The sequence below is a fragment of the Macaca fascicularis genome, chromosome 16 (genome assembly GCF_037993035.2).
Source record: "Macaca fascicularis isolate 582-1 chromosome 16, T2T-MFA8v1.1".
NCBI lineage: Eukaryota > Metazoa > Chordata > Mammalia > Primates > Cercopithecidae > Macaca > Macaca fascicularis.
The window spans coordinates 51681938-51708193 of NC_088390.1; the positions used below are offsets into that span (position 1 = coordinate 51681938).

At 35.7% G+C, this 26256-nt stretch overlaps 1 protein-coding gene across 13 annotated transcripts in view; it reads right to left on the reverse strand.

Moving 5' to 3' along the window:
* STXBP4 (syntaxin binding protein 4) overlaps positions 1 to 26256 on the reverse strand; it is a 198153-nt gene that overhangs the window by 153986 nt on the left and 17911 nt on the right. For 12 of the 13 annotated variants that reach the window (XR_012425631.1, XR_010581811.2, XR_012425632.1 and 9 more), the window contains exons 4-8: positions 22103 to 22235; positions 13416 to 13522; positions 13025 to 13235; positions 11981 to 12059; positions 5098 to 5189 (exon numbers count right to left, since the gene is read on the reverse strand). Coding sequence is in view for 9 of the 13 variants with exons in the window: in XM_015438300.4 (XP_015293786.3) it covers positions 5098 to 5189; positions 11981 to 12059; positions 13025 to 13235; positions 13416 to 13522; positions 22103 to 22235 (622 nt within the window). In the remaining 4 variants the exon portion in view is untranslated. The remainder of the gene's footprint in view (positions 1 to 5097; positions 5190 to 11980; positions 12060 to 13024; positions 13236 to 13415; positions 13523 to 22102; positions 22236 to 26256) is intronic. The other variant, XM_015438301.4, reaches the window with a different exon arrangement.

Genomic DNA, 26256 nt, shown 5'->3' on the forward strand with positions numbered 1-26256 from the left:
TCAGTGATAATAGAATACTTGAAAGTAACCCCCTCACTCCAGGAACTAGTGCTCAGCTGGCAGAACTAATAGCCCTCACTCGGGCACTAAAATTAGGAGAAAGAAAAAGGGTAAATATATATACAGACTCTAAGTATGCTTACCTAGTCCTCCATGCCCATGAGGCAATATGGAGAGAAAGGGAATTCCTAACTTCTGAGGGAACACCTATCAAACACCAGGAAGCCATCAGGAGATTATTATTGGCTATACAGAAACCTAAAGAGGTGGCAGTCTTACACAGCTGGGGTCATCAGAAAGGAAAGGGAAATAAAAGGGAACAGCCAAACAGATATTGAAGCAAAAAGAGCCACAAGGCAGGATCCTCCATTAGAAATGCTTATAGAAGGACCCCTAGTATGGGGTCATCCCCTCTGGGAAACCAAGCCCCAGTACTCAGAAGAAGAAATAGAATGGGGAACCTCACGAGGACACAGTTTCCTCCCCTCAGGGTGGCTAGCCACCGAAGAAGGAAAAATACTTTCACCTGCAGCTAACCAATGGCACACTGTGAAGTGTGCCAAAGAAATAATCCCCTGCACTGCAGGTTATACATTTCAATCCCTGTATCTTTAACCTTCTTGTTAAGTTTGTCTCTTCCAGAATCGAAGCTGTAAAACTACAAATGGTTCTTCAAATGGAGCCCCTGATGCAGTCCATGACTAAGATCTACCACAGACCCCTGGACAGGCCTGCTAGCCCATGCTCCGATGTTAATGACATCGAAGGCAACCCTCCCGAGGAAATCTCAACTGCACAACCCCTACTACACCCCAATTCAGCAGGAAGCAGTTAGAGCGGTCGTCAGCCAACCTCCCCAACAGCACTTGGGTTTTCCTGTTGAGAGGGGGACTGAGGGACAGGAATAGCTGGATTTCCTAGGCCGACTAAGAATCCCTAATTCTAGCTAATCCCTAATTCTAGGAAGGCGACCGCATTCACCTTTAAAAACAGGGCTTGCAACTTAGCTCACACCCGACCAATCAGGTAGTAAAGAAAGCTCACTAAAATGCTAATTCGGCAAAAACAGGAGGTAAAGAAATAGCCAATCATCTGTCGTCTGAGAGTACAGCAGGAGGGACAATGATCGGGATATAAACCCAGGCATTCAAGCTGCCAACGGCTATCCTCTTTGGGTCCCCTCCCTTTCTATGGGAGCTCTGTTTTCACTCTATTAAATCTTGCAACTGCCAAAAAAAAAAAAAAAAAAGGGAAGAAAAAGAAAAGAAAATAAACTCTTTGATCCCACAATATTTAAAATAAGTGAAAATTTTAAAAAAATACAGAAATGACGAACTCAAAATTTCCCCTCTTTTGGGGACAGGTACATATGATCAAGAAGAAATACATTAGCAACGTCAAAGGTTCTGATTCTTAAGTTGGGTGATGGGTAAATATGTGTTTGCTTTATTATTCTTTAAACTGTATGTGTATAATACATTCTTGTACAGGATGAATGTTTTAATATAAAGAAATAAAAAAATTTTATAAAAATAATGCAAATAGTCTGTCACAGAAGGTGCTCAATATATGGTAATTTTTACATAAGTAATAATAAAATTACATAATGCAATTAACTACAGTGTACACTGATCTAGAGCTAAGCTTAGTAATAAATGAGTTTTGTTGAAAGTTCACACTAGATGAATACCACATGTCATGTTAGGTAAGCTCTTACATTTAAGTTGGAAGTAACATGTTTTATCAAAAAGTAGGTCTCATATGTAAGCACAGTATGTATGGGGAAAAAAGTAAAATAAATTGGTTCCAATAATTTATTAAATGACTAAGGTCATCTTTTAACCTGAAGCAAAAATAAAAGTTTGTTAATTAGACAAATAAATGTACTGAAGTTTTTCTGATGTCTGAATGATGAATTTTAAAAATTACTTTGTTACAATATTAGTCACACACCTTTCAGCCTAATACAAAGAACATTTCATTAACATTGGGTATGTCATTGCTCTCTACAGTTTTCTTGAAATGTTACAGAAATGGCAAGAGGTAAAAGTAAATACCAGTGAAATGGCATCCATATCCCAAAGCATCTTCCATAGGTATAAATATACGGATAATACAGAGGTACGATATTTGGATTTCAAGCCAAGCAATAAATTGTATCCCTATTTGCTAAGTTTATAATGCATATTTTTAAGTTTAATATTAGGATCAAATGAGACATATCCTATTCATATTTTGATACAATGTATCACTACAAATAACTATGCTGAAATAACATTAAAATATCTGTATATTAAATCATTCTCAGAGTATTCATAGAAAGAGACAAATGTAAATCCATTTTATGGACAAGGAATTAAATAACTAGTTCAGTGTTATAAATTTCTCTACTTAAACCAATAAAATATAAAAGACTTCATGACAATGCCACATGTATATATACATATGTCTGAACATACATGTTTGTCATGTATGCGTGTGTGTGTGTATATATATATGACATTGTCTTGACAGGTAATTTCCTTAATCAAATTCTAACCTCTCTGCTTTCCTTAAAAATTGTACCAGGTAGGCTAATTACTTAATAAATTCATAATTAGCAAACATCCTTTCCTTGTGAAATTTTATTAAAACACCAGTTTTCGAGCTGCCACATGTAATGTTTATAGAAGATGAAAAATATATACTAATTTATTTTATTTTAAATACCTGATCATATTGGCCATATTTATTACTGAATAGGAATATGTTAAAACGTAATGGACAATAAAGTTGAATCTGTCTACAAAGTAGCAACCAAGAGAAGGACCTATTTCAAGCTGAGGTGATACTGATATTATGACATTAATATGTAACTATGCAAAACAAGAAGAGTAGCTCAAGAAATAATTTGGGTGGATAGACGCTAATGTAGATTTTAGGAAAAAAGTTATTAAGATAAATATAATTTCAGATTCTAAAAAAAAGAATGCTCTACTAAGTAAAATTAACAAGTCTATCTTGATTAAGAGCAGAGGCAGAATTTATATCAAATGTGGGTTTCTTTGATGTAAAACTGGCATTTTACTTTTCCACAAAAATAATTTGTTTAGGCTTAAAGTGGAACCAAAACTGGAATTCGGATTTAATGGCCAAGCAACTCATATTTCTCAGAATCAATACAAATTTTGATTTTCATACCTCTAAGAATATTAATCAGGTTAAAAATAATATCATGTGCTAGAAAAATTTAAGTAAAATAACAAAGTCTGTCAGGTAAAGCAATTAGCTGGATAAATTTCTCCTTATCCAGAAGAATGAACATCTTGGATGTTCAGAAATGTATACTAAATCAATATCATTGAATAATTATTCATTTTTAGAAATGTAACAGTCATGCTTTTAAACTTCAAACACTCTATTTTTGAAAATGTTACTATTAACTGATTGCAGACCAAGCGTTAGCCAGAACTTACATTTTAGCCACAAACAGAAACACATGTTACAAAAGATACTCAGGATTTTGAAAGTATAAAGGAAACATCTCAAGTATCTAATTAACTGGAAAATTTTATGGAGCACAAACCAGCTATTTAAACACTAATAGGTACTACAGGGTCTGTGGTGAAGACACTTATAATTTCATTGATAAAACAAGATATTGAAAAGTTTACAGGGCACCAAAAAGTGAAGGTAAGTGCTATTAATGTGCAAAAGAAGGTAATGTGGGTCTGAACTATAAGAGTTAGCAAAGTCTGAATGAAGGAGATGGAATTGAATGACAAAATCCAGGACATCCTGCCTCAAAGTACGGCACTTTGGTGTTTAAGAAAATGGCAGAAGCAGGAAGGTCTTTCTTACCTTCTCTCACCTTTTCTCCCCTGAAGTGGGCCATAAAACCCAGCTGATCCTCCCCTAAAAGCAGATTAAAAGACCCTCATTCCAGAGAGGTCCTCCCTATACCCAGAGGAAAGGAAGTATCTTCAACTCTGAAGACACAGAGATGTTAGGAATCTGAACAACCAGGCCTTGCTATGCTCCCCCCAGTTTATTACCATTAGATTACACCCTTTTGTGCTCCAACTACACTTTTGTATGACTGTTCATAAAAATACAGTTTTCCCTGTTTCTTTGGGTTTTCATTTCTGAAGGTTCTCATGTCATGTAAAACATACATTAAATAAATCTGCATGCTATTTTCTTGTTAATCTGTCTTTTGTTATAGGTGTTTGGGCCATGAATCTACCGATGGGTGAGAAATCTTTTCTCCCCTGTGTGAGTTAGAATTTAGGTAAGATTTAAATTGGCAATGAGAAAGGACTATCATAGGACCAAGCAAAGGTATGGATATAGGAATAAACAGACGGTGTACTTTATTTTAGCTATGCATTTTTATACTCTTCCTAAAATGTAAAAATGCTTTATCCTTAAAAACTGACAGGAAGGTAGAGGTTGTGGACTTTCAGCAGTATATCCATTTTACATTAAAAAAAAAAAAAAAGTGGCTTATTTTTCCCTTCAGATCCCTGGTAACCTGATAAGAAATGCTTCTGAGTGCTTTTCTGCCTTTACTTTTTCTTTTTTAATTATCTTAAGTTTCTTTTACATCAGAGTCTCAATGTTCCACTTTCCCCAGGACTATTTTTTAGTGCTTTAGTATATTGCCACCATCTTTCTATTTAGTAGACATCTGACTATTTTGTTCTTTAAAATTTTGTTTCTCTTTACTTAAAAAAATTGAATAATGGACTATTACTTGATTGCATTTATTGCCATTATCTATGAAGCCTCATCTACTTTGCCATAATTTGTTACATCTTTGCATACATTCTAGACTGTAAAAATCATATTTGTCTTATTCTCAGAGGAGAAAACTGTTTGATCCAAATGCCAATTTAATTATGAAAGATTTTATTTCTATTTTGTACTAGTGAACCAACATGAACTACCAAATTCAAATGTGAATTAAATAATTTAAATCCAAACTGCCATTCATTTAATTGTAAATAAGTAACTTCAAGAAACTAATGACTCCAGTACTTTATCCTCTCAAAGAAGGAGAGTACTTCTTTCCTGTTTTTGTCTTACGGAAGAAAAATGAAAATTTAAAGGATTTACCATTTCCAGTTTCTCTGCCTTAAAGCGAACAGAGGGATTTAGGGAGATCTTTTCTTGTAGTCCATAATTTTCAGTCCAGGCAGAAGCAACATCTAAGAGACAACAGGGTGCACATTAATTGGGAACTTAATTGGAATAGAAATTTTCATTTGACAGGATATGTTCTGAGTTCCTGCTGTTCAAAAATAATTCTAGCTAATCAGTTGGCAGCTTTTAATTTTGTTTTCGTAACTTTTTCTTTTTTTTTCCTTTTCTTTTCTTTTTTCTTTTGAGACGGAGTCTCACTCTGTCACCCAGGCTGGAGTAGAGTGGCGTGATCTTGGCTCAATGTCCGCCTCCCGCGTTCAAGCGATTCTCCTGCCTCAGCCTCCCGAGTAGCTGGGACTACAGGTGCATGCCACCACGCCTGGCTAATTTTTGTATTTTTAGTTAGAGACAGGGTTTCATTATGTTGGCCAGGCAGGTCTCAAACTCCTGACCTCAGGTGATCCGCCTCCCTCGGCCTCGCAAACTGCCGGGATTACAGGAGTGAGCCACCGCACCCGGCCAGTTTTCATAATTTTTTTAAGTCTAAATTTTTTATATAAGCTGTCTTCACTTAAGTCCTAAGATACAAGAGTAGCCAATTATGCATTGTGAAGTCCCAAAGATATATTAACTTAAAAGACAAACATACATCCCACCACTACTACATTACCACAATGCCTTAAAAAGATAAAAAGTCTTTTTGTTCAAAGATGTTGATATTTTTTCAAGTGGTAAAAGTGTTTTGTGATGTGAATTCTGGAAGTACTCTGGAAAAAAAACATAAATGCAAGTCATTTCAAGTTTGCACATAAAGTATTATATAGATTCTGTACTTTGAGCTAAAAATCTTATCTCTTAAAGACAGGTTACATTTCAAGTAGCATAAATGAATTTTCAAGAGCTAAAAGTCATACACTTCTTATCCATTTTCCTACATCTTCTCAATATACCCTGATTATTTAAACGAGCCTTTGTCCTTATTGCATGAATAAAAAAGATGCTACAAAAGACCAGAACTTGAAATACTGTATGTTTTAATATGCCAAAGTTTGTAAAACAGATTCCTGTAATTCATGTTGATCTTACTATCTAAATTGCCACTATTCTAAATACACTTTTAAATGATATTTTACTAGTTCTACATAGAAACAAGAGGAAGAAGAAAAATCTTTGGAAAATGTCACATCTTTATGCAGTGTTTTAATTTTTTAAAATTTCTCAGAGCATCTGTCTCTAAGTACAAAATGATTTGCATTCTCTTAAGAATATAAGAAGTGCATATGAAAATAAATAGTCTTCCTCTAAACCTTTAACACATCCTTAACATTCTATGTACAATCTTTAATATAGCTTATAGGTGTCAAGATCATAAAAAAATGAATGCTAACTTTTAGCTTCAAATGGAATTAAACTTTGAAAAAGACTGATTTTAGTATTAAATAGAATTTTTACAATTCTGATAAAAGTAAGTGAATCTCCTTTGTAATCATACCTAATTGTTGGCTATGAAATTAAAAATAATATATACATAGTGTATATATATATACACACATACATACACATATATTCACATACATATGTGGGTATGCATATATATACACACACATATACACACATATACATATACACACATATGTGTATGTGTGTGTATATATACATATAATTTTTTTATACACATACATGTAATTTTTTTCCTCTCCTAAGAGAAATTCTATGCCAAACCTAAAGTGTAGTATAAAGATCAGCATGGAGTGGAATGATATGGAAGACCAACCAGCAGATAACTTTATTTTTCATCCTTTAAGGTTTGGATATGTGAAGCTTGTCCAATGACTTCCAGCTTGGTGTTTGGCCTGCAATTAAGGCACATTAACACTAGGTGGACCCAAGTGAACCTGATTATGGTCTCAAAGACTAAACTTGGGCTTGAATTATTCATTTCAAGTGTTAAGTAATTGAAAGAGTTGCAGAGGGGAGAGCAAGGGGAAGAGAGGAGAATGAGAGAAGGTGAGACAGGAACACTTACAACATTGACATACTGAGGAATGTGTTCTCACGTTTTCCTACATCTAAGCATAAAAATTTGCTATATTGGCCGGGTGCAGTGGCTCATGCCTGTAATCCCAGCACTTCGGGAGGCCAAAGCGGGCGGATCATGAGGTCAGGAGATCGAGACCATCTTGACTAACACGGTGAAACCCCGTCTCTACTAAAAATACAAAAAATTAGCCAGGCGTGGTGGCGGGTGCCTGTAGTCCCAGCTACTGGGGAGGCTGAGGCAGGAGAATGGCGTGAACCCGGGAGGCAGAGCTTGCAGTGAGCTGAGATTGTGCCACTGCACTCCAGGCTGGGCGACAGAGAGAGACTCCGTTAAAAAAAAAAAAATGCTATATCTAACAGTGAAAAGAACAGAAGCTCCTATCTTCTATCTAAACAGTAAACTATGTACCTATATAAGCTCATTAATCTTCACCGTGACCACAGATGTTATTATTCCCATCCCAAAGATAAAAGACCAAGGCAGGAAAAGGTAAAGAAATTAGCCTAGGTCACATAGCTAGTACATGATAATGTTAGGAGTCTAATCTCTTGTGACTCCAGACCAATGTTCTTAAATGTGTTCAACATCTTTAATAATGGGTTTGCTCATCTACAAAGTTGGAGGAATAAACCAGATTGCCTCATAGGAGTTAGAAGATCAACAATATCATAGAAAACTACTGTGAAAACGTATACAGTATTATTAATATCAACACAGAGACACTGTATTATAAGGAGATTCAATGTAAAATTATACTAACCTTCATTTAACAATATGCAATCAGGGCTTAACAAAATCTTTTTCCAGACAACTTACACTTTTACTTTTGAGTTAAAACCTTAAGAAGGTCTGTGTATAACTCCAGCATACTTCGTCAATTCAGAGTAGCTTTACCTGAAAGCCCCTCACAGACAGTTTTCCTCATCTGCCAATGACATCTCTCTATCCCAGCCCCAAGCTCTTTATTTGCTCCTCTCTGGGGGAGTGAGTTTTTCCAAGTATCGCTTATTATTCTCTTGGATCTCTCTCCTTCTTGTCCTTCTCCTTCTCCTCCTCCTTCCCTTTCCTCCTCCTTCTCCTTTCTTTAGAGACAGCGTCTTGGTCTTGCTCTGTCTCCCAGGCTGGAGTGCAGTATCCTGAACATAGCTCACTGCAACTTTGACCTCCTGGGCTCACGTGATCCTCCCACCTCAGATTCCCAAGTAGCTGGAACCACAGGTGCATGCCACCATGTCCAGCTAATTTTTTAATTTTTGTAGAAACAGGGTCTCACAATATTGCCCAAGCTGGTCTTGAACCCCTGGGCTCAAGTGATTTCTCCCATCTCGACCTTCCAAAGTGCTGAGATTATAGGTGTGAACCACCATGCCTGGCTCCTCTCAGATCTTCTGTTCCTATCCTCTTTGTAGCAGCAGAAGAAAAGGAATGTTTTGTAAGGAAAGGATCAATACAATTTACTTAATACCACGAACTCTGAATGGATATTTTTTCCCATAACTACTTTATTTCAGTTTCAAAAGACTTGGTCTAAAGGAATTAAGTCTTTACACTATTAGTAAAGTTAAAATAATGACTATTTCTTCATGCAACAATTCTTTTTTTTTTTTGAGATGGTGTCTCGCTCTGTTACCCAGGCTGGAGTGAAGTGGCATAATCTCAGCTCACTGCAACCTCTGCCTTCCGGGTTTAAGCAATTCTCCTGCCTCAGCTTCCCGACTAGCTGGGACTTCAGGCATGTACCACCATGCCTGGCTAATTTCTTTTTTTTTTTGCATTTTTAGTAGAGATGAGGTTTTACTATGTTGGTCAGGCTGGTCTCGAACTTCTGACCTCAACTGATCTGCCCATCTCGGCCTCTCAAAGTGCTGGGATTACAGACGTGATATTCAACTTACATACGGCACTAGTGAACAACTCTGGATTTTGAAATAAATTTCTGTAATAGCATCATTTTTGAAAACATTTAAATATTATGTGGATTTTTAAAATTCTAACCAATTTTTACACTTTGGGATGATTTTTAGATAAGAACAGACATAGAACTATCTAATTACATTTACTTTTGTTGAGGTTAACATTAAAATTTGTTTATATTTTTTGAATTAGTATCAGGTAACTGAAGGAATCTAGAAGTGATGGTTAATTTCTGATTTGTAACCATCTATAATTAGGTACTTATAACATACAAATCACAATATATATAAATTATCTAGAGATAATTTAGAGGTGAATTTACCTTTTTTCCACTCCCCAGAAATATCTTGCCTATCACATTTATGTAGAAGAAAATGAGACTGAGTTGACACAATTTCTACTCTAGAAAAATGTTCCATCTTAATTGTATTTTAGTATTTACTTTACCTATAACTTACTTAAATATATTTTTCACTAACCTATTTTTCTACTACAAAATCTACCACTGTTCTTACAGCGACTGGTATAAATTTACCTGAGATTATTTACTGTTAACAAGATCTCTGTTCTAATCACACCTGACTCTTAGAGTCATCTGACCTCTAGTTCATCCTTAGTTCTTTCATTTGTGGTGCTTCCTTAACTTGAAACGATCTCCTGTGTTCAGTTATCAATTGATGTTTACCACGTTTTTCAAGATATGGATAATGTCTGACTTTTGACAAGAAATTTTTCTTAATTTCTGCATATTGTGACAGATTCCTTATTATATACTAGTTTTTGGGGTCAAGGGGAGGACATAAAATTGAATCAAGAATTGGAAGCTTTTCCTTCTGCTCTATAAACACGACCTAGAATATTATCTGAGCTATACTCTAAGCTATAGGTTCTGTATTATTAGTAACAGGAAAATTTAGTAGGCATATACTATGCACTAATTACAATATAAGTGCTTGACATGCATGATCTTGTTTAATCCTCATAACAACTCCGTGTAAACTTGTAACTCTTTCAAGGTTACAGAGTTAATAAGATGAAAGCAAGAACTTGAACACTGAGTCTGTATCCAGAGTCTGGTGGTAACCACTGTGCCTTCCTTATACCATACTCATAGCACTCACTACTTCTTTCCTTAGGCCTCTATGTTCATGTCTTTACATAATTTGTTTAAATGTGTTATTTATCCACAAGACAGAATGGTTTTTAGAGTAACAAAACCACCCACATCCTGCTCCGATTAACACAAAAAACTGCAAATAGTAGCTGCTTGATAAAATAAACATACACACACATCTATAAACAAACACATGCATATAAATTAGAATGTTTCCTAATTTGAATAATTAGAATTTTTAGCCCCATGTTTTATTTCACAATATACTATTAAGTATCTCACAGAAAATATCCTAATTTCTTCATAAATCCCATTGTACTGTATTCTATATAACACAGTAAATCCTTACTGAATAAAAGGTTAAAAGAGGCATTGAATAGTTTAATTACTTTAAAAGTTAAAAACATGTTATATAATTATTAATAATTTATAATATAATCAAGGAATAAAGGATTCTGACTTCCATCATCCAGCAATTTTGATGTTCATCTCATGACTGTTTCATTTGTCTTTTTCTTCTCATATGGGTTCCCAGTTTAAAATAAATATAGTACATCCAGAGACTGGAAATTAATTATGTAAGAGGAATAATACTATAAAGTTTCTAAGGGTCAATAAATCTAAGTAAAAGCAAATATAACTCATGGCTGAAGATTGCTATTAACCCACTTGTAAATACCACCCCAAATCGGAGTAAACCACTGTGGAATATAGTATAAACTCCTGTAAAGATTGGCAGCTATTGGGCTGGGAGCAGTGGCTCATGCCTGTAATCCCAGCACTTTGGGAGGCTGAGGCAGGCAGATCACGAGGTCAGGAAATCAAGATCATCCTGGCTAACACAGTGAAACCCCGTCTCTATTAAAAGTACAAAAAATTAGTTGGGCATGGTGGCGGGCACCTGTAATCCCAGCTACTCGGGAGGCTGAGCCAGGGGAATGGCGTAAACCCAGGAGGCAGAGCTTCGACAGAGCGAGAATCTGTCTCAAAAAAAAGATTGGTTGCTATTTAATTTAAATTAATGCTTCCTTATTTTTCTGTTCTTATATGAATAATGCTATTAAAACAAAACTAAAATATACAGGTAAAAATTTGCATTATAATTAGGCATATATAATTAGTTTTTCAGTTATGTTTAGTCTTTTTATCATTGTGTTTAACTTTTGGAGATAATTTCAGGGGACTTTTTCTTGATATTGATCCTGTAAACACCTTACAGCCAAATAAAAATCCTTATTTTACACTTGGCTTAGATAATTAATGCTTTATTGTTTTAAAAAGTCAGTAAATCATTTTATGGTAATTAAGAATCAATAATAATGAATTAACAATACTGACATCCTTTCTGATTGATATCCATATGATTTCTTCCAAAAAAACAAGACACATTTCTTAAGGTATGCTCCCTTCTATAATGTGTTTTCTGAAAGGTGTATTTAATATGCCTCATCAGTATTGCACTAAAAGGACACGGCAACCTAATCTTGATCTTTATAGAAGACTTTTCATTATTTGATTTAAACAATTCATGAATTATTATAGCTTTATAAACACTGTTATGACAATGCATCTTTTGAAATTTCAACTCTTTGTCCAGGGAAATTTCTAATAAAAGTCGTATTTTAACAGGGACCAACATAAAGACATTATTTTTACTTTTTCATTCACTGAAGGAACAAAGACATAATTCACCCTTCTTCGAAGTCTTAAGTCACATTACATACTCCTCATTGAGAGAGAATTGAAAAAAAAAAAAAACAGGAAAGAGAAATTAAACGTGTATTTACCTGTATTAGACAAACCCACAGAACAGTTTTCTGAAGAAGTAATTGGAATCTGTTCTGTTTTGTTGTATCCAGTTTTTATCTGTGAAAGAAAATGAGGAACATGCAATGTCATTTACTAAAGTAGGTCACTTGAAGCCCATGTTAACATAAAAAGAATGGTTACAGAGATTAAAGTAATTGTCCCTCAAACATGAACCCTCTAAAATTTTGGTATATGCATCTTCAAACAAAGCAATTCAGAATTAAAGGTAACAATTGCTTTCAGCTCTACCACATCCAAGGATAACAAAATATAAGGCCACACATGTTGTCTTTTAAAAGTATTATAGCTGCAAGTGACAAAGTATAAGGGGCTGACAGAAAATCGTATACTCTGTCTCTGTTCAGCATGTACCAGAGACTGAAGTTACCTTTGACGAATTTTATTCTACTGACTAAAAGCATAAGTTCCCTATTTTACAGCTAACACAGACATAAATAATACACACTTTATTCTATAACTGTAATTTGTTAGGACAGTATAGCAGTTAGTAATTGAGTATGTTAATTCTGATATAGAAATTGCCCATTTTGTGTGATTCTACTTGGGTGAACTATAGCACGCATGAAGGTGCAATACCCTCTTAGACTGGATTAGCCTGGGATTAGCCTCACTGTGTGGGAAAGAAGCTAAGAACAAAAGGAAGATGGCCTGACTTCAGTCAAGCAGAGAACAGAAATGGCAAATAACTAAACCAACTGAAACTAAATATGACATTCCTAACATAGTTTTGAGTGATATCTAGGCATATCTTTGTGGAACTATTTCGTCATGCTGGTATTTTCTAACCCATCATGCTTCTGGCCACAGGACATGCTGACTTAAAATATGTTTATTGAAAACACAGCATCAAAATTTTAAATAGAAAAAAATAAAAAAAACTTTCAAAGAAATATTAATTTGTTAACAATTTTACTGAAATAATTCTATATGTATATAACCAATGTAAAAATGTATAGGGAATTTATGGAGTACATACATAAATTTAAGATTACCTGACTTACCTCACAAGAAGGTAAAATGGCATTATTTGTTTTGGGAGTGGATGAGGTCTTTGGGATTAGTATTTCAGGAGGAGAAGAAAAAAAACTAAATGTTGAGGCTTGAGGTCCATATTCTCCTGAAGCTTCTACAAGTGATGTACATGACAGATTTTCTGGCTGAATGTTGTCGGATTTTTGTCTGATGAATGCTATCTCCCAAGCAGATTCTGACCTAGTATTAAAAAGAAATCACTTTATGGATATGCTATGAATACAGTACAACTGAATTCCAAGATAATGTTTCAAATGTTATTAAAAAATATTTCTTATAAAGTACTTAACACATCTTAAATTACTGCTTCCAAGGAGATATCTTAAATGATTCATTCTATCCCATGGGTAGTATAGTTACCTCAACTTGGCTCTGGTAATTATGCTTTTTGCCTCTTCAAATGATACACCAATCATAGATTCCTTGTTGACTGAGACAAGTTGATCTCCTGGTTTCAAACGACCATCCTAACAAAAACAGTAACATTTATAAAGGAACTAATGAGGTATTTAAAAAAAATTGATGCAATTAAAGCAATGAAAAGTTTTTGTGAAGAACACCTTCAAAAAGAGTAAAAAGTAAAATCTTAGACAATCTCAGTAGCAAAATGTCTTGATTAAAGTCTGGTTTAGTAATATATATGAGTAAAATGGAATGGTTCATGCATTCCATGAATAAATTTACATGCTAAAGAATTCTGAATATGGCAGGTAGGACATAGGCCAGTATACCAGGAAAAGGGACCTGTTTTAAAAACTGAGCACTATGAGGCTGATCAAGCTCTGACTCTGTGATAAAGTGGGCCAAATAACTGTGGGATTATTTCAGAATACAAAACTCATTTACTTTAATTTCTCTGCATTCCTACATATTTCCTCCCATCAAACTGTTCAATGTGCAGTTATCCCACAATGAAATTTTTAAAACTTTAGTCAAGGGTCTTTTTTAAACAAAATTTTTAAATTTTCAAAATTTTTTGTAGAGATGAGGTCTCATAACATTGCCTAGGCTGGTCTCAAACTCCTGGGCTCAAGCCTAGGATCACCTCGGCCTCCCAAAGTTCCGGGATTACAGGTGAAAGCTACTGCGCCTGGCCAAGGATTTTAATTATATTGATCCTACCCGTATTTCAGCATCATCTTTTTTACTAGACCTGCGATTAAGGCCTAGTTGGCTGTGCATATATTGTTAGCCATGTCCTGCTAATAATGACAATTCTAACTGGCTGCCTGGTGTTGCCTTTGCTAAGGCCTGGCTTGCTCATAGCTAGCCTAACTGAATACGACAGAGCATATCAGGAACAAGAGTTAATGTAGTTGTTAGATAAGTTTCCCAGTTTTTGTCTTTTCTTTTCATTCAAACCAGAAAATAAAAATAAGCTTTCTTCTTTTACAGCTCCTAAGGTATTTCCCTATTTATCATTAATTAGTACAGTGGTAGAAACCATTATTTTTATAACTACAGAAAAAGCTTATATGGTTAAAAAGGGAGATTTTCACCTTGATGGTACTTAAGTAACTTTCACAAATTCAAGAAAACATCTTTCTTTAGTGTTATCTACTAAAATATATCCCTTGGATACTGATCTTTAATCTAAGCTGTATTATTTATAATAATGGTGATTCATAGTTATGTTACTCCTAAATAACAATAGGTATTATTTTTTAAAAAGACATGAAGTACTATCTCTTTCACCGACTAAAGAATACATAGGAAAACAACAAAATTGACATAAAACATTCATGAAAGGATTTTATAGAAACATATCTCAAATACTGTGTAAAAGATGATATAATCTAGATGCATAATGACCCTATCCTACTGAAATGTAAACATTATTTAAAATACTTAAGCCAACAGAGTCAACTTATAAAACATATATAAGCCACAGTGGCTTACGTCTGTACACCCAACACTTTGGGAGGCTAAGGCAGAAAGATTGCTTGAGCCCAGGAGTTTGAGACCAGCCTGGGCAACATAGTTAGACCCCACCTTTCAAAAAAAAAAAAAAAATAGCTGGCACATGTCTGTAGTCTCAGTTACTCAGGAGGCTAAAGTGGGAGGATCACTTGAGCCCAGGAGGTCAAGGTCATGATTGCACCACTGCTCTCCAGCCTGGGCAACAAAGCAAAATTCTGCCTCAAAAAAAAAAAAAAATATATATATATATGTATATCATATATATGATATACATATATCACACATATTTTTATTTTATATATAATTTGAAAACAAATTTTCATTTTATGTAAATATGTGATTAAATATAGTTAGCAAAGTCAGACAACATAACATGCAGTGTTAGTACAGAGAAAAAGTTCACATGAAGGCAATTTAACCCATCTTATATTAAAGTACGCTGATGTACTGAAGCAGCATTTTCTGGCAGGAAGAGAGTCAGAGAAGAGAAGAAGAAGCATGCCTTCTGACTATGACTTCTGGTGTTTACATATTTTTTTCTTTCTAAAAAGTATTCATAGCAGTTAGTTTTTTTCTTTGCCTCCTAGAATAAGATCTCAGCTGATCATGTGAATTTCTGAACCTGTTTAAAAGTCAGAACCTGCAAATGAAAACAAAGCTATTTTTGTAAGTCTGGCATTCGAGTGCATTCTGCCCCAGCTGGATTAATGTATATGTGAAGATACTAACTTCAGAGATATGCTGAGATCTCTTCCACACAGTCTAGATTTCAATTCAGCAGTTACAGAGCAACTACCTGACATGCGAGGCAACGTGCCAAGCACTTTCATATGTTGAACTTCAGATCTGAATTCTTTCACATTGACATTCATGTAGATGTTGAAATAATAATATATTCCTGACCACGTAAACACTTCTGTTAAAAAAGACCAGTACTATTCATTTCTATATTATGACTTTGGTATATAGTTTTCTAAATAATACATTTCAATATTATCAGAAACCATCTATACAGCCTAATTCTGATTTAACTAACTCATTATACCTAATACTAAGGAACAGTCCTTCTGTAAGCCTTAAGATTCCTTTCCTATACTTTTACAAGATGTAGACTGACAGGAACCTTCTTTTAACTCCAGTTATTATTGTGAACTGAGGGAAGCTGTTTAGCTTTTATGAAACTCCATTTTCTAGCCGTAGAATGGGGATAAATTTATGTAACACGAGGTTGCTATAAGAAGTAACATGTGTAAATTATAGCACATTATAGATGTTAAATAAGATGAGGTAAATGAGACTTCCATATCTGTTGTGGACAATTTTCATACTGATAGCAAATTTAATTATATTACTCATCAGATTGAGAAACTTCGATGGCTGCCAACTGGTAGGAAAAGTTGAAACTCCTCAGCGTCCCAAACCCAGCACAACAAATTTACTGCAGCTTATTTTTACTAGCTTCACCATTCACCTTCCACACCAGCATATAAATTCTTCATGCTACTCTCAGAGAATGTGCCTCAAATCAGCCATGGTCTTTCGAACCTCAATGTTTTTATACATGTGAATTCCCATCTAGAATGCCACCATCTACCCTCCAACTTCTCTGCGATAAACTCTGACTTAAAGGTCACAGCCCAATTCAAACACTATCTCTGCTGCAAGTTTTCTCTAGTTCCCCAGGATTTACTTAATTGTTGTATCTTTTTGCTCAAAAAACACTTTTACTTACCTAAAGGATTGCACTTAATCTGTATGGTCCTTATGTTTACACATCCGCTTTTCCCTGCCTTCGCATTAGAATATACTAAATTAGCAACTCCCAATCTAGGGGCAATGATTCTTTTAGTGTGCCAGAATCACCGATTCTTTCAGTTAGGTAGAACTAGAACTCTGTCCTTTTCATGGTTATTTCCCTGGCACAGTGCTAGGTACACAGGAAGTCCACAGTAGGTTAAAGGGGGCCAAGAAACAGTCTGAGGATTTTAGGGTAGCTATGACAGAAATAATAATGGCAAAGGAATAAAGAGAGTGACACTGCAAAGGGAACCATCTTGGCTGCTACTTCTTCAGCTCCCACCAGTGGGACTGGTTGCTTCATAGTTTGCCATCCAGAGGCCTGATCCTGCTATTTATCTAAAAGCCTTAGCCCTGGTTCCAGCGCTATGCTCAGCATGAAAACAGATTTCCTCTGAAAGTTAAATATGTCCTACTTCAATGCCACCAATTACATGATGACATTGATTGTGAGACCTATAATTTCAGAGATAGAAGAGGAAAAGTTACATATATATACACACTCAGAAGTATATTACATACCGATATATGCATGTTATATATATGTGTGTGTGTGCATGCATAGCTTATATGTGTATGTTTTAATGTATGTCTTAGAACCAACTGAAGAAAATATGAAATATACTATCAGATTTGAAGAGAGGATTTTGATTTCTGTCTGCTTTCCCTATGTTACCAGCAACAAAAGAAAGAAAAAAAAATGAACATTTGAGAACTTTAAAGTATTGTCGGAAATCTGACACAAAGGCCCAAGGAGGAAGTACCTTGGTGTGGAGCCCAAATGGTGCCAGTGGAAGGGTAAATAAGCAGATCAGAAACCCTCGGAAATGTGACAAAATGACTACGGAACCATTCATTCCTAAATTTAAACTGAGCAAGTATGTATGTGTCAGGCACCACACCAAAGACCAACAACGTTCCTGTGAATAAAATCAGACAGCATCCTTGCCTTTAAGAAACACTGTCTTGTGGTTCAGGCAGAGTTGATTAAACAATCATAAATATAAATACATCATTACAAACTGAGATAGGTGACACAAAGGAAAGGAACAGGAGTTAGGAGCATATATAGAAAAAATAAAACATAGCCTAGACTGGGGAAAAGCAGGCAACATAATCCTTAGGCAGTAGTATTTGAATTGATAAGGAAATAATACGGGAAAGAAAATGGAGTGCTGTTTCCAGACTAAGGGAACAGCATATGACATGGAAAAAAAAAATTGGCCCCTTCCAGGAACTGAGAAAATGCATAGTGATAGAGAGCCAGAGAAGGAGAGGGCAGAAGCCACACTATATGGAACCTTGTAGGCAACCAAATATTAGTAAGATATAGGTTGGGAGGGAAATAGATATGGCGCATGAGAACAAACAATGTTACTGAAAGAGCTGATTCAAAACTGATGACAGTTTAAGCCCCAGTGATGAGAATGAAGATCAAGAAGACTGATGGATTCAAGAGATATTTAGAGAGTAGAAAGTCAATGGTATGTGTTAATGAATTGAATAGTGTCATGGGAGTGGAAATAAATTTTCTAACTTTGTGTACCTGGCTGTCTTTCACCAAGACTAGGTAAACTGGAAGAGACTCTGTTTGGGAAGAGATGAGCAGAATATGGTGTGATGTAAATGTTATGAGTTCAGCTTCAGAAATGTTGAGTTTGAGATACCCTTAAGAGGTCCAAGCAAAAATGTTGATCAGGAAATTGAATATGGGTATGAAGCTTAAAGGAGTGTCTAGGCCAGAAAAAGGGTCTAGGATTGACCCCAGATAGATACGGGACTAGCTGACAAGGTAAAAGGGCCTTGGACCTCTCTTATTTCCTTAACTTTAGCAACTAATATAGTTGTTCTCAATTTATAGGGTGCCTCTAGCTCTTGGAGCTGAGGAAATCTTGGTTCTACTTGAACTGAAAAGATGTATTCATAATATCCCATATTTGAATTCTGGATATGTTTTTCAAAGAAACATAATATTTTGCTTCTACTAAACCAGTATTTCATTCTCATATTTTCCAGGAGGAAAACATTTGGGGTGGGTGGTGGCAAACCATGAATAATTAAAGAAAAGTCCTTCTGAGTCCCAATAACTCCCTTACAGTTTGGAAGATTTGCAAATATAAATGAAATATAATCTAGCTATAAGCTTGAGATTGCCTATATTGTTAATTATGAAACATTATAATGTTAAAATTACAGAAAGTTAAAGCATTCATACGCATTTAAAAAATATTAACAGTTACTCAGTTCAGCAACTTCATTAAGATAACCTTATGAGTTTGTGTTTCCTATTCTACAGATTATACTATGTAGAAATTCTGTGCAGACTAGAAATTTATAACATGTTAAAACAGTATTTAGAATACAGTGAATGTATCGTTATTAATACATTGTTTTGAAATAGTTATATCAATTTTGTATTTGAAGAATAAATATGCATATGCATACAGCTCTCCATCTTGAGAAAATATTTAAAAATAATGTAAGCACTAGAAAATTACTCTTGTATACGTTTTTTTATTTTTTATTTTTTAGAGATGCTCTGTTGCCCAGGCTGGAGTGTAGCGATGCAATCATAGCTCACTGCAACCTGGAACTCCTGGGCTCAAGGGATCCTTCCGCCCGGGCCTCCAAAAGTGCTGGGATTACAGGCATGAGCCATTGCCCCCTGTCCTCTTCTCCTACACCTTTTTCTATCTTGCCTGTTTTTGGTCAGCTGTGACCAGGTAGAAAGAACATTAATAGCTCTGTGCTGCCCTCTAGTGGTAGGTAGAGAATATAGTCAATGAGAAAATTTTGCCTTTTAATACTTCTTTCAATGAAATTCTAAGAAAAAGTAGATATTATAAGAATAATTCCTTAATTTGCTATCACTGACAGAAGACAAAGAGTCATTCAGCACCACTGCTATCAATTTATTACTCTAACTCCAAATAGTTTTCATCGTAATAAACAAGCACAAATTCATGCTTATCTTAAAAGCAAATTCTTAGCTTAGGCGCGGTAGCTCACGCCTGTAATCCCAGCACTTGGCGATGCTGAGGCAGATGGATAACCTGAAGTCAGGAGTTCGAGACTAGCCTGGCCAACATGGTGAAACTCCGTCTCTACTAAAAATACAAAAATTAGTTAGGTGTGTTGGCACGCACCTGTAATCCCAGCTACTCGGGAAGCTGAGGTGGGAGAATCGCTTGAACCTGGGACGTGGAGGTTGCAGTGAGCCGAGATTGTGCCACTGCACTCCAGCCTGGGCAACAGAGTGAGACTCTATCTCAAAAAAAAAAAAAAAAAAAAAAAAAAAAAGAGAAAAAAAAGCAAGCAAATTCTTATCATTTGTTAGGTACCTTGATCTATTATTGCGTTATATCAAGGGTAGTTTAAGAAATGCCTTAGCTATATTGAACACACACACACGCCCCTCTCAGCTTTAACACTAAAGAAACACCTCGGCCGGGCGCGGTGGCTCACGCCTGTAATCCCAGCACTTTGGGAGGCCGAGGTGGGCGGATCACGAGGTCAGGAGCTAGGAGACCATCCTGGCTAACACGGTGAAACCCCATCTCTACTAAAAATACAAAAATTAGCCAGGCCTGGTGGCGGGCGCCTGTAGTCCCAGCTACTCTGGAGGCTGAGGTAGGAGAACGGCGTGAACCCGGGAGGCGGAGCTTGCAGTGAGCCGAGATCGCGCCACTGCACTCCAGCCTGGGCGACAGAGCAAGACTCCGTCTGAAAGAAAAGAAAAAAAAAAAAAAAAAAAGAAACACCTCAATTCTTGGAAGAAAAAAATTCAATTTTTGGTTTGTTTGGATTTGTTTAAATTTAGTTTTTAAATATGTTGATTAATAAATTTAATAGCCAAAAAATTATATCATTAAACTTATTAAATAATACTTTTCTTGAGACAGGGTCTCACTCTGTCATCCAGGCTAGAGTGCAGTGGCACGATCACACCTCACTGCTCTTGATCTTCAGGGTTCAAGCAATACTCCCACCTCAGCCTCCAAGTACCTGGGACTACTGGCAGGCGCCTCCACGCCCGGCTGATTTTTTTTATTTTTAATAGAGTTCAAGTCTCTCTACGTTGCCCAGGCTGGTCTCAAACTCCTGAGCTCAAGCAATCTTCCTGCCTCTGCCTCCCCAAAGCTAGGATTACAGGCATCAGCCACCATGCCTGGCCTATATGACACTTAGAAAGTACATTTAAAACAGGCCTTATTATCTGAACAACCGTAAAGCAATTGAAATTACTACAACTATTTTGGAAGTTATTGGTAAAATGGAATTTTTCCCTAACAAGACAAAAAAATCCAGCTGAAAAGATAAACTGCTTGGTAAACAAGTGTTTGCAGTGGTGGGGGACGGATGGGGCAGTGGGTAAAAGTAGTAGGACTATTTACTTAACCAAACAACAAGAACAAAATAAGAAGATCCTTTCTCTTGCTAATCACTTGATATTAATAGAATATTTTATTAATTCTTAATTATTAATTTTATTAAATTCTTTATATCTGATATCTCTCCAAAATCAAATGGAGGCAATCAAATGGAGAATATTTTATTTTATTAATTATTAATATAATTTTATTAAATTCTTTATATCTGATATCTCTCCAAAATAAAGTGGACGCAATTTTCAAAAAATGACACATAATCACTTTAGTAAAACAGAAACAGCAAATGAAATCCAAGAAGAATGAGAATTCAAATATAGTAACCAGTTTGTTAAATTGCTGGGGTTGTGCTTCAAATTTGGGTCTCAGCTTCCTACCAACCAAAGTGAAAGGGAGCTCATTATATAACATATTTCTTACATTGAAGAGGAGAGTAAGACTTTCTAATTCCTAAAAAAAGACAATTTCTGGTTTTAACGAGTGATAAAACTCATTAGCTCAACAAGAACTGCAAATTCAGAAATTAGTACATTTTGTTTGCTGTTTCTGTTTTGTTTTGCATTTAGTAGAGGCTAAATGAATGTAATTAAAGTTCTACTGATCCAACTTAATTTAAAAACTCAAAGTAGTAGAAAGATAACATGTCATCAAATATAATTTCTCTCAATCAGATACAGGATAAAAGTTGAACAACACGTAACTTAAAAATAATAACCTTATCTTACAGTCAGAAATATCTATTATTTTCATATAAGAATAACCTATTTATTTCTTAGTTTAAAGCTCCTTGAGGGCAACAGTCTTATCTCCTAGTTCCTTTGTATTTTTCACTGAGGTATGGTCACAGTGGATATAAATTCACTAATAAAGAAGAAAAAATAAACTTCACCACTGGTAGGTCTTATTGTTTGTATTTTTGGTGGGTAGGGGACATATTTTTACCTTATAACAGTCTCCTCCAGGAATAATTTCCTGAATATATACCAATGGGCCTTCATTCCGGTTAATTCCTCCTAGTATCTTCAGGCCAAGGCCTGTTTCCTTGGTAATTGTAATCACCTGAAAGGCAGGATCCCTAAGATAAAGTAAATTAGCACACACAGGTTAGTCTAGAGATCTGTACCTATTTTTTTCTTTAAACTACTTATTAAATCAAATTCTTAGATCTAGACCAGCGGCCCCTAACCTTTTTCGGCACCAGGGACTTATTTCGTGGAAGACAATTTTTCCATGGGAGGTGGAGAGGGGATGGGGGTGCAAAGAGGCGATGGTTTCGGGATGATTCAAATGCACTACATTTATTGTGCACTTTATTATTACATTGTAACATATAATAAAATAATTATATAACTAACAATAATGTACAATCGGGGGAGCCCTGAGCTTGTTTTCCTGCAACTAGACAGTCCCATCTGGAGGTGAGGGGAGACAGTGACAGATCATCAGCCACTAGATTCTCATAAGGAGCACGCAAGCTAGATCCCTCACATGCACAGTTCACAAAAGGGTTCGTGCTGCTACGAGAATTGAATGTCACCACTGATCTGACAGGAGGCAGAGCTCAGGCAGTAATGCTCGCTTGCCCTCAGCTCACCTCCTGCTGTGTGGCCTGGTTCCTAACAGACTACAGACCACTACCAGTCTGCGGCCCAGGGGTTAGGGACCCCTGATCCAGACAACCTAAAATACTTAGTACTTACTAGCAATGACATTTTTAGAAGTATGGTGACATAACAGCAATTAAATGAGTTTGCTTGCCTATTATCTACAAAACCAAAACACAAAAGAATTTACAATGATAATGCTTATTTCTTTGGAGTAGAACAAAAATTTATTAAAGGTGATGGAAAAGATTTGCTTTTACCTGGTTATTAGACTACCTGAAGAATTCCAAAACTAAATATTTTAAGTAAGTAGCTTTAAAAGACATGCCTGTGGCCTTTAAAGCAAAGTTAATGTGACTTCCATTTGAATCTCAAAATTTATCTTTTTAATTTAGAAAGAATATTTTCTTGGTACAAAGTACTTGTTTCAACTGTAATTTCTGCCAGACATAAAAGCAATGCCATTTGAAAAGAAGGGACTGTAAAAAAAGTCCTGCAAAAGGAATATCCAAGTTGCATTTCTGAATACCTAGGTCAGACCAGAGACTTTCACTGGTCAAACAAAACTTGAATTAAGTTTGAAATAAGACTGAGGGCTGCCTGCTTACTTATTATGTACTGAGTACTGTGCTAAACAATACCTAAATAATGACATTTAATTTAATATTTATAAAATCCTTAAGATTCTTATCCTTATTTTTTTAAAGGACCCAAAATTCAGGTAGGTTAACTTGATGGCCCAAGAGTGAGCCCAGTCAGTCTTACCTCAGAGGCAAAATGTGATATGTAATCTACTTTGTTGTTGTATTAGAGCCACTGTTGAATATAGGACTTCCAGCTATCTTCAAAAACATCGAATAACTGAAACTACTATTAAAAAAAGAGTTACTTCATATCTTACATGATTATAGTTTTTAGAAAAAGCTTTCTTAGCTTCCACCATAGAAATTCTAAGAATATCTTTAAGAAAACTGTTGCATTCAAAAAAATAATTTCTAAAAAGAAGAAAGAAAATTTTTTAAAAAGGATATAGCACTCCCTGTTTTTGATATTTTGCTCTCCATGTATAACATCATTTAGAGCTGTATTACAGGTATACTGAATTCAGCTCTAATTTGGGAAGGTCTCTCTGGTTTCTAGGGCAATAGTCAGTCAGCTAGAAAACAGGCAGAGAGGACAGGGTCCAAGGGTCCAAATGCACCCTGAATTCATTCATTCTTTTTTTTTTTTTTTTTTTTTTTTTTTGAGACGGGGTCTTGCTCTGTCCCAGCTGGAGTGCAGTGGTGTGATCTCGGCTTACTGCAACCTCTACCTCCCAGGTTAAGTGACTCTCCCACCTCAGCCTCCTAAATAGCTGGGATTACAGGTATGTGCCACCACACCCAGCTAATTGTTGGTATATTTGGTAGAGACAGGGTTTCACCATGTTGGCCAGGCTGTTCTCAAACTCCTGACCTCAAGTGATCCGCCCCCTCAGCCTCCTAAAGTGCTGGGATTACAGGCATGAGGCACTGCCCCTGGCCAATAAACCCATTCTTTACGGGATAGTAGATTGCAAAAACATAAATGAGTAAAGCCTAGAAATGAAAGAGAAGGTAAGAAAGGGAAGTAAGGTGCCTTATTAGATCTCTCCACTAACTCTTAAACCCTCCAAATGTGAATGTCCTTCACTGGGGGCACAATAATCTCCAGCATATATTATTGTTTCAGTGCAGGATCTTACTTTTCTAATTCTAACAAAGCGTTATTAGCACAGCAGTTTAGTGCTGTTAGTATTTTTTCTCTATAAATCTATCCATATATTTTCTGAATTAATATCCACATATTTTCTGAATTGCTATCTTACTACTTAAACAGTTTTAGATCTTATTTTTTTTCTTACACAGAATTATTATAAGCAATGTCTATGTTGTTAAAAGTTCTTCTTAAACATAAATTTATATGTTCATGGCAGCATAAAATTTACATACACGACTAGGACCTTATTTTAAAACTCTTCTATTGTTAAGATTTTAGATTATATACTTTTTTCCTATTAAATATTAAAATAGTTCTGCTAAACTTTACTCATAATAAGAGAATTACAAGTTAAAACTGCAGAGATACTACTACTCACCTACCAGACCAATGAAAATTTAAAACTTCAACAACATACTCTGATGACAAAGCTATGGGAAACAGGCATTTTTGCACACTGCTGGTGGGAATGCAAAATGGTACAACTTCTAAAGAGATAAATTGGTAACCTCTAACAAAAAAAACCCTCTGGTCCAGCAATTCCATTTCTAGGAATCTATCCCAAAAATACTCTGGTAAAAAATAGAAAATGACTTATCTGCTAGGTTATTCATTTTGGCATAATTTGTATTCACCAGAAATTGCAAACAATACAAAGGTCCATCCATAAGGTACTGGCTGAATAAACCATGGTACATCCACACCGTAGAATATTATGCAGTTATAACAAAAAACAAGGAAGATTTCTATTAACTGATATGAAGGGATCACCAGGATATACATTAAAACAAAAAGGCAAGGTCAAAACAGTACACATGATACCTTTTACTTAAGAATATTCTGGGGAGCGGAATCCAAATATATATAATTATCATGTGTACATATATTATATATGTGTATATTTATTTTTATATATATGCATTGGCTTAAACAAAAGGAAGCACTACAAAAGGACCAATAATAAAAACAACTTTTTGTAGAGAGAATGAGGGCACACAGTGAAGACTAGACTAAGAGCAAGATTTTTTTAAATATACCTTGTTAAAGGTATGTTTTATGTTTTCAAAATGGCCACCAATTCCTCCCATTCCTGTCTGCATGCATCTTGGTAATGTGACTTTACTGCTTCCTTTCATTAAAAGCTAAGTCTAGGCCGGGCACAGTGGCTCACGCCTGTAATCCCAGCACTTTGGGAGGCCGAGGCGGGCAGATCATGAGGTCAGGAGATCAATACCATCCTGGTTGACACGGTGAAACCCCGTCTCTACTAAAAATACAAAGAAATTAGCCGGGCATGGTGGTGGGCACCTGTAGTCCCAGTTACTTGGGAGGCTGAGGCAGGAGAATGGCATGAACCCGGAAGGCAGAGCTTGCAGTGAGCTGAGATTATGCCACTGCACTCAAGCCTGGGCAACACAGCCAGACTCCGTCTCAAAAAAAAAAAAAAAAGAAAAGAAAAAAGCTAAGTCTATATCTCCACTCCTTGAATTTTTACTTGGTCATTTAAATTGCTTTGGCCAATGAGATACCAGCAAATGTGAGGAAAATGGATATTTGGAAAACACCTGTGCTTCTGCCACCAGGCAAAAAGCTTGAGCCAGCCTCCGGAAGAATGACAGACTAGTTCTAAAGAGACCTCAGCCATTCAGCCTTCCTAGCTGAGGCCTCACAAGATGTAAATGAGGCCATCCTACATTATCTGGAATAGAGCAGAACTGCTCAACCAACCCACTGAATCATGAGAAAGAATAAATG